This window comes from Saccopteryx bilineata, chromosome 6 (genome assembly GCF_036850765.1).
Source record: "Saccopteryx bilineata isolate mSacBil1 chromosome 6, mSacBil1_pri_phased_curated, whole genome shotgun sequence".
Taxonomy (NCBI): Eukaryota; Metazoa; Chordata; class Mammalia; order Chiroptera; family Emballonuridae; genus Saccopteryx; species Saccopteryx bilineata.
The window spans coordinates 190,673,943-190,688,279 of record NC_089495.1 but is presented as its reverse complement, the minus strand read 5'-3'; the positions used below and the strand labels follow the sequence as shown (position 1 = coordinate 190,688,279).

Genomic DNA, 14,337 nt, shown 5'->3' with positions numbered 1-14,337 from the left:
TCATCATCTTGCTAAACGCTAAGTCCTGTCTGAGAATCTAGAACCATGCCTGGTATCTAATAGTGTTCAACAAATGTCTGTTGAGTGATCAGAGAATGAAGAAGCCCTAAGAGGCAGAACCTCCTAACTCTTCTTATCTCAGCTACTACCCCAAAGCACCAATGTAAGGGGGAGTCTTATCAAAGTCTAAATCAGCTCATGTTTCTTTCCTAATTTTCATATCTCAGGATAAAGGCCAAACTCTTCCCCATGGCTTATCCAGGCCCTGCCTGCTCTGGCCCCTTTCTGCCTCTCACCAGTCTCCCTTTGGCCACTCACACTCCAGTTACCTTGGCTTCCTTAAGGTCCCCTGTCGTGGTTCCTTCTTCTTCCTTCTGCCCCCAGGCATTTGCACATGCTGTTCCCCTATGCGCCCGCAGCTCTAGCTTCTTCCTCAGGGAAATCTTAACAAATGTTCTTCCCATCTACACTGACTCCTCCACCCAGAGCCCCATGCACTTTTCCTTCATGCCACTTGCTACAATTTGTAATTTTATCATTTGTGTGATTAGGCAATGACTCCCCCTAGAACATGAGCTCCATGATGAAAGAGATCATAACTTCTGTTTTATTCTTCACTGTATTTTTCAGTATCAAGTACAATATATAACAAAAAGTAGGTGCCCAACAACTGAGCAAAGAAGAAAGATGAGGACAGTGACTTCCCAGGTCTGGGTTTTTCTTGAGTTGAAAGCTACTGGCCTGGTTTTATGCAATAACCCAATAGCTTCCTCATACAACCCCCTTTTCTAATCTGCTTTGAATGAGTTTCTTTACTACTACCAAAGGCTTTGACTCCAATACATAAACTAACCCTTTGAGTAGTACGAACATTCATGTACATCCTCGTGCCTCCTGACCAGCCAGAGTATGATCGATTTATTTTTAAAATGTGTAAGGCAACATTTAAAAAAGGCAAATGTGCCTGACCAGGTGGTGGCACAGTGGATAGAGCGTCAGACTGGGATGCGGAAACCCAGGTTCGAGACCCCGAGGTCGCCAGCTTGAGCGCGGGCTCATCTGGCTTGAGCAAAGAGCTCACCAGCTTGGACCCAAGGTCGCTGGCTCCACCAGGGGGTTACTCGGTCTGCTGAAGGCCCGCAGTCAAGGCACATGTGAGAAAGCAATCAATGAACAACTAAGAAGTCGCAAAGCGCAACGAGAAACTGATGATTGATGCTTCTCATCTCTCTCCATTCCTATCTGTCTGTCCCTGTCTATCTCTGCCTCCGTAAAAAAAAAAAAGGGCAAATGTATGCTCTTCTTGTTTCCATAAATTGGTTATGAAACAAACATGATTTTAAGTTAATAGAACTGGAACTAATTTCTTTTTTTTTTTAAAAAAAAGAACTCAGTCCTGGGGGTCAGCAAGCATGAAAAAACTCACTACTCAAAGGGCTAATACCCTCCTCCAAGCCAAGAGGTTCCCATCCTAAAACAGATAGGCCTTTAGAGGAAGATAACAGAATCCAGAGTCTCTACATGTCTAGCATGGATTATCACAATGTCAGAATACAGTCAACAATTACTAGACATGCAAAGAAAGAGGAAAATGTGACTCATAGTCAAGGAAAAGGAACAAGGAATAGAAACGGATCCCAAGATGGCTATGATGTCAGATTTGGAAAAAGCAATTGCCAGGATTTAAAAGTTCCTAATATTACCACAAAAATTCTTAACTAGGTGTACACAGCCAAAGTGCCTAGATTTGGGGGTTTGGGGGTTTTTGTTGTTTGTTTTCTGAGCTTCACTCATGTCATATAGCTTCTAATTAAGCAGTTTCAGGGGATACTCAAGATCTGTATGGTTAACAACTACTTTAGAGAGTTCTGATGTATAGTGCATCAGATTTTTACCATAAAATTATTACCATTATAATACATATACTTTAAGGCAAATACAAAAAAAAAGTTAAATTAATTTAAATGTATTGAAGATCTGTTGAGTTGGTTGGTGGGCACTGGTCAGCAAGTTGCTAGTTAACCAGACTATATAATTAAGAATATTTCAACTCTAATTATTTTGGAGAAAAAGGAACACTTCTTTTCTTATTTTGAGAAAAAAAAATCTGAGATTGAATTAAAGGCCACCGACATAAAAGATAACTATTAAGAAAAAAACAGGAGGAAATGCTCATGGCATAATGTAGAGTGAAAAAAATCGGAGTACAAACTACTACAACATCAAGTATGTAAATGTACACAGTTATAGATACTGCCATTTGGTGAATAGAAAAAGGGCAACAGGAAATACGTCAAAATGTTAATAATAGTTATTTTAGGCGGTTTGATTATGTGTAGTTTTAATTTGTTCCTACTTTCCTATATTTTACAAGAGTCTATTGATTTTCCTCTATAGACTTTCATCTGAATATAAACACCATATGAGGGCTTCAGAAACCTTCTGTCAATACACAAACATCTGCAGAACTCGCAGTTTCTCAGTCAGAAAGAGAAGAGAAGAAGTAGCTTGAGCATGGATATTATTTCCATCCTTTCGAGCCATTTCTCTCAGAAATCTTTCTCCTCAGGCTCCTTCACGGCTGGATTCGCTTCAGATACTCATTTGATCTCAAAATTTCCCATCCCTCAGGGGAGTAAGAGGCTGAGTCACATGCTTCAACCTCACAGGCAACAGGCAGTGGCAGAGCAGAAGTAAATCACCTAGTGACAAATGAGGAACACAACCTAAGAAGAATCTAAGTCCATACCTGAACCACAGGGTGACCACCAGTTGGAGCTTTGACGGCCCCTCGGCTGCCTTCTGTCTCATAGTGGGCCCGGTGGTGTGGCTTGGGCTGCACCTCGATCCGCAGCTCATAGGAGCCTGACTGGTGGGAGAGTGGCCACTCAAGTGGAGGGAGGGATGCAGTCACTGGGATACTGAAGGAGGAAACAGAATCAGTCATATGCGCAATACATCAGAATCAGTCAATCTGTATAATAAATATAAATGGCCCCTTTTCTGAAAAGCATTGTCCGGTGGGCATATAAATAAAAGGCAGGCTGTTGAGGAGGTACATATTTCTCAGACCTGAGAAGCAGGGTTCTTCACAAGGTGGAGATCTTTTTCTTTGCTTTGTCATCCACCTTAATGAAGCCAGTGTGAATGAGCTTTCAATTCATGAGGCTAATTTCATTGCATGTTAGTTCTAGCATGTTTCTAATTGCTATGCCTTCTTTTTCTCTGAGAATTTTAAAGAGTGTCATCTTCCACCTCTGAAATAAAACCCTCAGCGAGGATGTTTTCCTTTTCCAGGGGAGTGTGGAAGAAGGAACGCTAGAGTGAAGAGCAGGGGTCCCACCCGTGTCACCGACCTGCCATCTGACTTTAGGCAAGTAACTTCACTTTCTTATCCTCAGCCTCCTCTAACCACCTAACAAATGGCGTAGGGCTAGGCATCTGAGAGTTTGGTTCAGCTCTTGTTTCTACGCATGATGATCTCAATTAAAAGTCAATTTCAGAGAGCAGACACTTCCGTTCTTCCGTTCACAGTTATTATGTGTCATGTCAAATGTAGAACATCCAACCACAGAGAGGTATCTGGTTTTGGATGAGCCAAACCACTCACACTGTGTCACACACTGATATTAAATGAAGAGTCAAGGTCAAGAGCATGACTGGAGTTACACACCCAAGTTTAAGCCCCAGCACCCCTTCTAACTACCTGTATGACTTGGAGCAAATGCTTCTACTTCCCTAGGCCTTCATTTCCTCAACTGTGAAATGCGGATACTGAGTTTATATAAAGAGCTTTGCACAATAAGTGCTCCAAAATTATTAGCTATAATTTTTTCCTGTACATATTGTATATTTCAAATAAACAGTTATTTCCTATAGATGATCAGTCAGTTACAATATTGTATATACATGCCTTTATGTCTGAGGTTGTAAGATCTTTGAAAGCATGTCATTAAGTTTCATTTTATCACAGAATCTCAATGCTATTTAGCATATACAACAGGCACTTGATATATGGTTAGAATTACGTCATTTAAGAGTTGACTGAGGTCTTGACGATCTCTCTAGAAACCACTCATTCTTTCAAAGCCTCAGAGAACCCAAAGACATTTCCTCAAGATCACAGAACGTGACACAGCCAAGACTCCAACTTATGTCTCCTGACTCCCAGTCCAATGCGCCATCCACATCTCTATATTGCCTCTTTATCTTACTATTTACTTACATAGGTCCAAGAAATTGCCTCATTTATGGAATGAACAATGCCTGACATTTGCTAGGTTCTCGGTGAATATTCAGTGGGTGGGTGGCGGTGCATGGATAGGTGGATGAATGAATGAGCAGTTTTGTTTCAAAGAACCCCTGTATGTTCAAAGTAGCTTTGAAGTTGCAAATGCATGGATTTCTGTCACTATGTTCTGATTTTTTACATATGGCAGAAATCATTAATCTAATCATAGGCTATGCTTTCCCGCTAAGCCCAGACTGCTAGAAGCTGACATCAACTTGACTTAGTTAAGCATTTGCAACAAAACGAATTCCATCCCTTCTCTAGCCAAGCGCTATCAAGGGGAGAATGGGAGAGGATGGCACCCCATAAACTGCAGCAGCGTCACAGTCCTACCTGAATTTACAATCCGATTAAAATGATATCTTTACTAGGTAAGCACATCTCCATTCCTTCCTTCCCACCACACTGCCTCCTGATGCCCCTCTACCGTCAAGCTTTAGTGTGCCCAACGCGCCTTTATTTCTACCTTAGCTACATGCCAACATGCCTCCAAGCTTCCACCTACAGCCAACATGCCACAAGGTGCCGTGTGGGTGTTGCAGATGGTGAGGGCTTACTCTCACCATCTATGGAAGTTAAAAAAAAAATTTCAGTTTGCAAAATAAGGCTCATAAAAATAAAATCACTTCAACTCTGGGTCTTTTGAAGTATCAAAAAATTTAGTGAGTTGAAGATTCAGTGGGATACCCTAGGTTTCAAATTCTAATTCTGTTTGTTCTGGAATAAGTCTGACAACTAAAATAAAATATTAAGAATCAGACCACGGGGGCCAGTCTGAAATTCTGCATTTGCATTCCAGCCCTCTGCTGTGTTGTCCACACACCTTGAGATAGATATTATCCCATTATCATGAGACTTCACGAACGCCCCCATCCTCTCAATCTTATCGAAAATTCTTGTGAATTTCTTATTGGTTGGTACAGATTGACACTCGGTTGGGAATAAAGGATTCTAACACATCAGAACCTCTGAGATCAAACCACAGAATGGAGAAGAAAGGATTTCATAAACATAAACAATAAAGTCTCAGATAAATGCATCACAACCATAGTTTATATTAATGTTCCTCCCTCTTCCCAATCATTAGATACGTCATGTTTTGGAGACTGATCTGTAACAGAAAGAACGAGGAGTCAGGAATCCTCGACTCTTAATTTCCAACTTGGTCATTAACTAGCTGTGTGATCATGGGCATGTCACTTCACCTCTCTGAGCCTGTTTCTCAACCTATGCCAGGGGTGGGTCTTGATCAGCATTTCCTAGGGTGACTCTGTGAACCTTTAGTCACAGAACTCATAACTTTGTGGCCAAATCATTGCCTGTCTGTCCACAGCCGGGACTGCCCCCTGCACAAAGGCATTTTCTAACTCTGTTAAACCCAGAAACTCCTTTCCTTAAGGAACACTGATTGGCCTACTATGGCAGGGTTCTCAGACCCTGCTTTGGAAGAAATGTCAGACTAGAAACTTTGGATGGTACATTTGGTCTGGTGTGGGGTTAAGTCTGGCCCAGTGGACAGGGTGCTTGGCTACTCTCAACCCCACATCAATCAAAACACTCTCTCTACTGTTATCTATTTCTGTATTCAACATTTTATTTCAAAAAGGGAGGGGGGAATTCCAGTTGCTAAAATCAAACAATACTTTGAGAACCACTGGGAGAATTTGAATAGCATATTAGCTTCAGGTTCTTCATCAAACTCAACAGATAGAATAATATCTGCTCCTACCACTGTGTGCCTCATTTTTCCTATCACCAAAATAAAAATAATACCAAACCAAGCTTATGTGAGAATTAAATAATACATATAGAGTACTTAGAATTATGGCTGGCATAAGAATCCTTAAATATTGGTGATTATTATTCTCACTATCAGGACTCTGAAGCTATCAGGAGTTCAGTCTCCTAGCTCAAGGCTTGTCAGTGAGGAAGCAACCGAAGTGCTTCCTCTAGAAGAAGATTCTCTTGTGACAATAACAGCTACACCATTTTGAGCTCTTACTTTGTGCAGGCTATGCCAAGAGTTTTATATTATTTCACCTAATCCCTGAGAAAAAAAAAAAAACCAAACACACCATGAGATAAGTACTACTATTATCCTCATCTCAAAGGGGAATGAACCAAGATCCAGAAAGAAGGTTCGGATTGATTAGGGATGTCTGCTTCCTGGGTATGGCCTCAAAAAGGTGTTCAATAAAATGAGAGTCTGATCGATTAGCAATGTCTGTCCTGGGCAGGACATAAAAAGGTGCTCAATGAGAAAGATGGCTCCAGTTGATTAGTGATGTCTGACAGGCACCGGCAGGATGGTAGCACCAGAGATACCCATGATCATACAGCCGGTAAGTGGCAGTACCAGGGCTCAAATCCAGTCCTGAGACAGCCCAAAGCCTGCAGGCTGCTATCTGTATCTCTTCAGCTTGCCAAGATTTTAAGCTCCTTGAGGATTATGGCTCTCATATTTCTTATGGCTTCCTTATCACTGATTAAAGTCCTATGGCACATAGCAGATTCCAAAAACATGCATTGCTCTTATAATAAGATAGCAAAATGTGTGTGTCAAGACTTACTTTGTGCATATGAAAATGTCAGTTCCATGAAGGCAGACATTTCTGCCCATTTTGTTTACCAGTGCCTCCCTGACACCTATAACAGTGCCTGGCACATAGTAGGTCCTTGATAAATACTTGTTAAATGAATGACTGAATGAAGAGCCAAGTGCCTCATGAGCAATCACGTGCCTCCTGTGACCTCCCTATCACTTGCACCCTCATAACCTCCACTCAGCAAGTCTCATAAACCTATACCCATTTTACAGATGGGTAATCTACTACGGCTCAGAGAATTTGACTTCCTTCTCGGGTCTCACAGAAAATGGAGAGCCAGGACTTAAATGCAGTCTAGCCAACGCTGAACCGCATGCTCATAGCCAGAAAACCTCTTAACATTAAGATCGTGGAATAGTTCGTTTACAAAGCGGGACTCACCTGCAGATGGGAATAGCAGGCACAAGCTGCTTGGGCCAAGTGGGCGGCATCAGCAAGATGGACTCGGGCGCGGAGTTGCGCCTCTCCTCCTGTTCGCAGGGCCCCAGGAACTCCATCGCAGGGTAGATGTGGCGGGGCAGGCCGGCCTTGGACGGGGCGGCAGACACCGGCGACGGGTCGGGGCTGTTCTTCCACATCTTGGTGGGGATCCCACAGGGCGAGTCTGCGGCGAGGCTGTTCAGGGCATCCATGAGGACGGCAGAGCCGGCCGTGGGGGGGTACCCAGCGGGGGCGCCGTCGTCCGGGGGCTGCGGCGAGGGGCTGCGAGAGTGCTGGGGTGAGGCTCCGGGCAGCGGGGCAACCAAGGCCCCGGCACAAGAATGCCTCCGCTTGGCACCAGGAGACGAGGAGCGCGAGGCCGGACGGGGCACTGGCGAGTGGCGGCCCAGGCAGCTGTCCTCAGCGAGGCTGGTTCGAGGTGACATTATTGGCGAGGTTCTGGGGGAATAATGAGCAGGGATGTTTTGAAACTGGGGACACAGGTCGTCGGGCCCGCCGTTATTGGGCGAGACGCAGGGCGAGGTGTAGGGGGAGAAGGTGTCGGAAATGAAGCTGGCAGAGGAGCCGCTGCTAGCGGGGCTCAAGCAAAGCGGCTCGCGGTAGCCCTCGAAGCCGGGCACGGGCAGGGTGAACCGCGGGCTGGCGGCCACCGCCAGGGATGCCTGCTCCCCCAGGAGGCCAGTGTCTCTCACGCGGAGGGGCCCCCCTGCCTGCATCAGTTCGTGGGATGGAGTGATCTCGATCCGAGGGCTCAGGCCCGAGGCCCCCGCTGGCTTGGCCGGGCTGAGAAAGTTCTGGGGCCCTACCCTATCCGGCTCTCCGAATCGGCCCAGGGGCTCGCCAGAGAGACTGGGGAGTGGGCTGTATGGCTTGAGGCCATAGTCCAGGACATCATCAGGGTATGCAAGTCCGGAGTGTGGGCTGGCGACCTTATGTGCATTCGGTTCCTCTGGAAAGAGAAGGGGGGAGGAAGGGGTCTTTTTAAGCCTCTAAAACAGAACTCGCAATGCAGAGCAATCACAGGCTGGGTTTCTCTCCTGCTATTTTTGTTGTTGCTGCTGCTGCTGCTGTTTGTTTTTTAAATCCCCACCATGCCAAACCCCAAGCTGGAACCTCCTTCCCTCACCAGAAGGAAAGGGAGGCCACATCATCCCAGATTCCTTGAAGGGCGAGATCAAAGCCCAAAGGTTTTAGGGCAGGTGCATTAGCCTGAGGCCTGGATGAGCAGCCCCGCTAAAGACTTTAACCTTTGTCTCAATGGGGCCCTTGGAAGAAATACATTTGATTTCACAACCTAATTCACCCCACCATTTTCACTCCCAACTGAGACAAAGGCTTTGCAAAACACTACTTACCCTGCAACATGTGATACCCTTATCCTCCCTCCTTTTTGAGGTTACTTTGTATAAATGCTGCTCACAACCCATTTGAAGGATTTCTTGTCCCACCAGGGGATCATGACCCACAGTTTGAGAAACCCAGATCTAGGCCCGCCTCTTTATTCTATGTCTGACATAGACACAGGATGCAGAGGGAGGCTACAAAGGCCTGGAGCTCATGGGGTTCTAGGATCAAACCCCAGATGTTCAGCTCGAGTGTAAGAAGTAGTTTAGTTCAGAACCAGGACTCCTGACTCATGCCATTTTACCAGTCAGAAAACTGAGGCCCTGGGAAGGGAAGAGATTCACTCTAAGACACAGAATTAGCAGGATTAAAAGCCCCGCAGACAAACCACTTACCCCCAAGGCAAGGCCCTGGGTATAGTCTCCCAAATGATCAAAACCAGTAGATGGAGAATGGCCTAATTGTTTTCATTAATAGTTGCCATCTAGCCCAGGCTACTGTTGTTACCTTGAAAGGACCCAGGGCTGGAGAGTGAAATGAGGGAGGGAACTAGCTATCCACTCCAGCCACCCCTCCTCACTCCTCTTTCAACGTCCCCAGCTCAACAGAGGCCCCTCCGCTCTCTGTCGTCACTTGATTCAGCCTTGACTCCTCTCTTTCATACCTTTATGTCCAGCCCATCAGTAAATCGTGACTGCTCTACTGTTAATTATAAACCAAAATTCATGTGTCGTCCCTTCTCCCTTACAATCACCCTGGTCCAAGCCACCATCCTCTCCCATCTGGACCAGAGAGGTTACCTCTTCCCTAGCCTGCCCACCTCTACCCCTGCCCATATAGTCTGTTCTCTACACAGCAGTCTTTTGAAACATACATTGGTGAAATCCACTTTAAAGGCTTTCCCTGACACTCTAGATGTGATCTAAAGTCCTTAACACATTTGTCCCCGTGGCCCCAGCCTGTCTTGCTCCTCCCACCCAACTTTCCCTACTTCTTCCCCAACCTGACTCAGCAACAGCCTGGATGACACCTTTGCTTTTCTTCAAGCAGAGTCTGCCTTCGAATTCTTGAGTGCATTTTTCCCTCTGCCTGGAAACCCTCCCCGCAAGATCTTTACTTGGCTGCTTCCCTTAAGTCCTTCACGTGTCTGCTCAGTCAACAACACCTCCTTGGGTTGGCCCATCAAAAAGACCATCTTCACCCCCACCTCAGTGTCTTTATCCACCTTTTCCCTGTCATCTTTTCTCCATTGACACCTGTTACCAGCTCACATCATATCAGATAGTTATGTTTGGGGAATTCCACCCCACTAAACCGGAGTCAGGCAAACTACAGCCCCTGAGCCAAATCCAGCCCACAGATTGTGTTTATAAATAAAGTTTTATTGGAATACAGCACAGCCATGCCTACTTATTTATATATGGCCTATGGCTTGCTTCTGCACTACAAAAGCAGAGTTGGTAGCTGCAACAGAGACCATATGACCCACAAAGCCTAAAATATCTACTATCTGGCCCTTTATAGAAGTCTGTGACCCCGTACCAGAATCTTGACTCCACCAGGGTTGGAACCACGTTTACCACTCCACTTTATTTGCCAAGCACCTAGCACAGGCACTTGTAGGCTGTCCATAAATGTTTGCTGAGTGACTAAGCAAATAAGTAAATGAAAGAGTCATGTCCAAGGACCTGTCAGACATAAATAGGACCTCTTCCTAAAGTTGTGTGACTGGCCCGTTTTGGGGGGGTAGGTTGGTTGCACAGGTGATCCTCAACCTCCTTGGTGCCTTTTCTGGGCCATCCTGGAGTACATGCTGTCTGGTTTAGCTGAACTGATCATATAGGATCCAGATGATGCCCCCACCCCAGGTGAGAGCCCAGAAATGGCTTCCCAAAACTCTTGGGTAAAATTAACCTCAACGAGGCCAGCCTGGTGGAGCCTTACCTGGCCCTCTACCCTCACCTCTCTCTGGACTCCAGCCAAACTGGTATCTTTCTGTTCATACCGTTTCCCCCAAAATAAGACATCCCCCCCAAAATAAGACGTAGTGCAATTTTTTTCAAGCTTAGAAATATAAGGCCTCCCCTGAAAATAAAACCTAGTGTGTCTTTACGAGCAAAAATTAATATAAGACAGTGTCTTATTTTGGGGGAAACAGGGTAGATTGTTGTACATAGAAATAGCATCACAAGAAATTTTTGATGGAATTCAGAGTTTGGGTGGTTATGCTGTTTGTGATGACATGACTACAATATATTAATAAATGTTGATTTTTTGTTGTTGTTGTTCAACAATAAATGTGAATTCTTGTTCATGGAAAAATAAGACATCTCTTGAAAATAAGACCTAGCGTGTCTTTAGGAGCAAAAAATTAATATAAGACACTGTCTTATTTTCGGGGAAACAGGGCAGAAGCACCAAGCTCCTTTCTGCCTCAGGACCTTTGCTTACTGTCCCCTCTACCTCAACTGCTCCTCCCCCACCCATACCCAGGCCCCTTCACTACATAACTGAAGTCACTCATTTCTTCCAGGTAACGCATCTCACACTTGGGAAGGCTTCCTGACTTCCTTGACTAGATCAGACCCCATTCATACTTCCCTGCTCTGTTCCATTTACTTCTGACAATTTCAGTTAAGTAATTCTGGGGTTACCTGTTTATTGTCAGCCTCTTCCCCAACCTCCAGCCCTACCCCCACCAATCAGTCAATTCCATGAGGTCTCTCTCCCTCCCCACTGTATTCCTGGCAGATGGACAGGGCCTGCCACAAAGCAAGCCCACAAAAACTATTTATTGAGTGGGTGAAAAAGTAAATAAAAAGCAAGTTGAAAAAGTCTATGAGAAATATTCAAACTACAGCTCAAAGATGTTAATATCTAAACCAAAAGGTAGAAAGATATAACCTCAAAGATGGTAATTTGGTAATATCTCTGAAAACCCCAAACACACACATCTTTGGAAACAAGCAATGTCACTTTTAGACATTTATCCTGCTGATAAAGTCTCCTATGTGCAAAATGAAGTGTGCCTAACATGAGTTAGTGCTGTAATCCCAAAAGACGGTCAAATGGGGATGGGTTAAAGTCGATTCGTTCATAGAGCGGGATACAACACAGCTGCAGAAGGGCATGAAAAAGTTCTATCTGCATGAAGATGAAACGGCCACAGGATATAGTGCTAAAAGAGAAAAGCAAAATGCATCCAGTATGCATGCATGAGTGCACGCACTCACACAAAATGCTGCTGGAAGTTAGAGGAAACAGTGACTTCCTCTGGGGAGGGAACCTTATGAGGGGGCAGTGGTCCGGCAGAAAAGTGACTCTGATGTCTGTACTGCCTTCAGAAAAGAAACATAGTTCACAAAGAAACAGGTTTTTATTTTATTTTAAAGGTGGTGGTGACATAACCACCCAGGTAAGGACACCCTGGTTTGGGAAACAGTAAATTAAGAGCTAGTCTTCCTCTGCCACTAACTAGCTGTGTGACTTTGGAGAAGTCCCCCACTCAACTAACTGTAAGTCTCCACCTTCTCATCGAGGCGTTGATTTGGAGCAGTCTCCTTGGTCGCTTCTGGCTGTGAAACTCTCTGATTTTTCTAGCTAGAATCTGTAGGGTTTTGAGGTCTTGTGACACTGCAGGTCAATAGAAACCTGTACCTGCATGCGTGCGCACACACACACACACACACACACACACACACACACACACACACATGCCTTCCTGGCAGGTGACAGAGCACAGACTTTGAATCTACCAAGAGATTAAAGCCAAATCCACAACAGCATTCTGATCATCCACTACCCTGCGAACCAGCGAAACAAAACACAAAAAAAGGTCTCCTAGCAAAAATTCTAGCCTTATCAGAAAAGCTGCATTGCCTCTTATCAGAAACACCCTGCCAGGGCTGACGTGAAGTCACAGAACGCAGCCCGGCGAACGCACACCACTCCCACTCCCTGGCAGCAGTTAGAACGGAAAGGCAGCTTGGCTGAGCAAAAGCACCGAAAGCGTTTACACGGGTTTTAATGAATCCAAGCACCAGAGTTTCTTTCTCTTTTCGTCTCCTTCCCCAAGAGTTTGAAAGTTGAACAGCAAGCAGGAAAAACGAAGGTAGTTTACAACCACTGACTTTTCAGTCCCTTGGATGCTTGACAGTAAGTCTCACAGACAGATGGCTCATCGCTAAAGCATTTAAGTAGCTAGGGTCCTTCGCTGTTCCAACTTACACAGCCGCCTGCCTTGCAGACAGCTCCCCTCAGTCCCCACGGTGCGCACACAGCACTGGGTGAAGTTAATTTCATCTCAGAATCACCACGTTTTCCCAGAAAAGTGGCCCAAGATTTTGCTTTTCTGGCCACTTGCATGATCTTTGCTATAGCTATAATGTACCACCGGTAAATATTATTTACTTAATATTGCTATTTAAATCCACTCACATACTACTTTATTGTTGTTGTTTCTCTTTTTTTGGTTAAAGGGGAAACTTTATACCATGACCACAAATGGAAAATCAGTGTCACCTCCATAAATAGAAGGTAGGGTAAAAATACAATAAAAATAAAAGTTCCTAAATTCGAGCGAGAAGCTATGGCCAGCCAAAGGCTTTGAGCCTGAGGCCCGCTTCTTCCCCCTTCGATGCTCGGTTTCTATTGAGGTATAACTTACACATACAGATTTAGAGGGTAGAGTTCGATGAGCTTTGCCAAATGTTATACGGCCTTGTAACCATCCCAACAATCAAGATGTAGGACATTTCCGCCACCCCAGAACACCCACCATTCTTTAAAGCTGGAGCTGGTAGGAGGGAATGGCAAGTATTCAAGAGAAAGGCACTGAAGACACAGGAGCACTCAACTGAGTCTCGCAGTCCAAGGAGGAGATGGCTCTCATTACACACAAGGTCCTCAACAGTAGACCACATGAAACCATCTCACCTACCAGGGGAGGTCCCTGGCCCGCACTGGAGATATCAGTATTCAAAGAGGAAGAAAGTAGAAGCAGTGATGGGCAGTTCAAAGGTTACTGCTCTAGGTCCTCTGTGCCTCCACGCCTTTGTACCTGCTATTCCCCTTGCCCAGAACTCCCTTCCATACCTCCTCTCCTCACTTAGCCTAGCAAGTCACTCTTTGTCCATCAAAAGTCCACTTCAGCCACCTCCACCTGAAGGCCCTCTCTGATTTTCCAAGTTGGATCAATCAGCAATTCTTTTGTGTTCCTAGAATCCAGAGAGCCATCTTAATTCTGGTGAAATCTATGGATTATAGATTTATTTGTCTATCTCCCCACCGGATTGAGCTTTTTGAAGGTAGATAGGGATTAATAATAACGATGATGATGATGATGTTTTTTTAAAAAGTAGCTAACACCGCCTAATCAGGCGGTGGCGCAGTGGATAGTGTGTGAGACTGGGATGCGGAGGACCCAGGTTCAAGACCCTGAGGTCGCCAGCTTGAGCGTGGGCTCATCTGGCTTGAGCATAAAGCTCACCAGCTTGGACCCAAGGTCGCTGGCTCAAGCAAGGGGTTACTCGGTCTGCTGAAGGCCCGCGGTCAAGCAACATATGAGAAAGCAATCAATGAACAACTAAGGTGTCGCAATGAAAAACTGATGATGCTTCTCATCTCTCTCCATTCCTGCCTGGCTGTCCCTATCTA

At 45.1% G+C, this 14,337-nt stretch overlaps 1 protein-coding gene across 2 annotated transcripts in view; it reads right to left on the bottom strand.

The window, feature by feature from the left end:
* NFATC2 (nuclear factor of activated T cells 2) overlaps window positions 1-14,337 on the bottom strand; it is a 143,224-nt gene that overhangs the window by 113,553 nt on the left and 15,334 nt on the right. For both annotated transcript variants that reach the window (XM_066235758.1, XM_066235757.1), the window contains exons 2-3: window positions 7,279-8,287; window positions 2,750-2,921 (exon numbers count right to left, since the gene is read on the bottom strand). In XM_066235758.1, coding sequence (XP_066091855.1) covers window positions 2,750-2,921; window positions 7,279-8,287 — 1,181 coding nt within the window. The remainder of the gene's footprint in view (window positions 1-2,749; window positions 2,922-7,278; window positions 8,288-14,337) is intronic.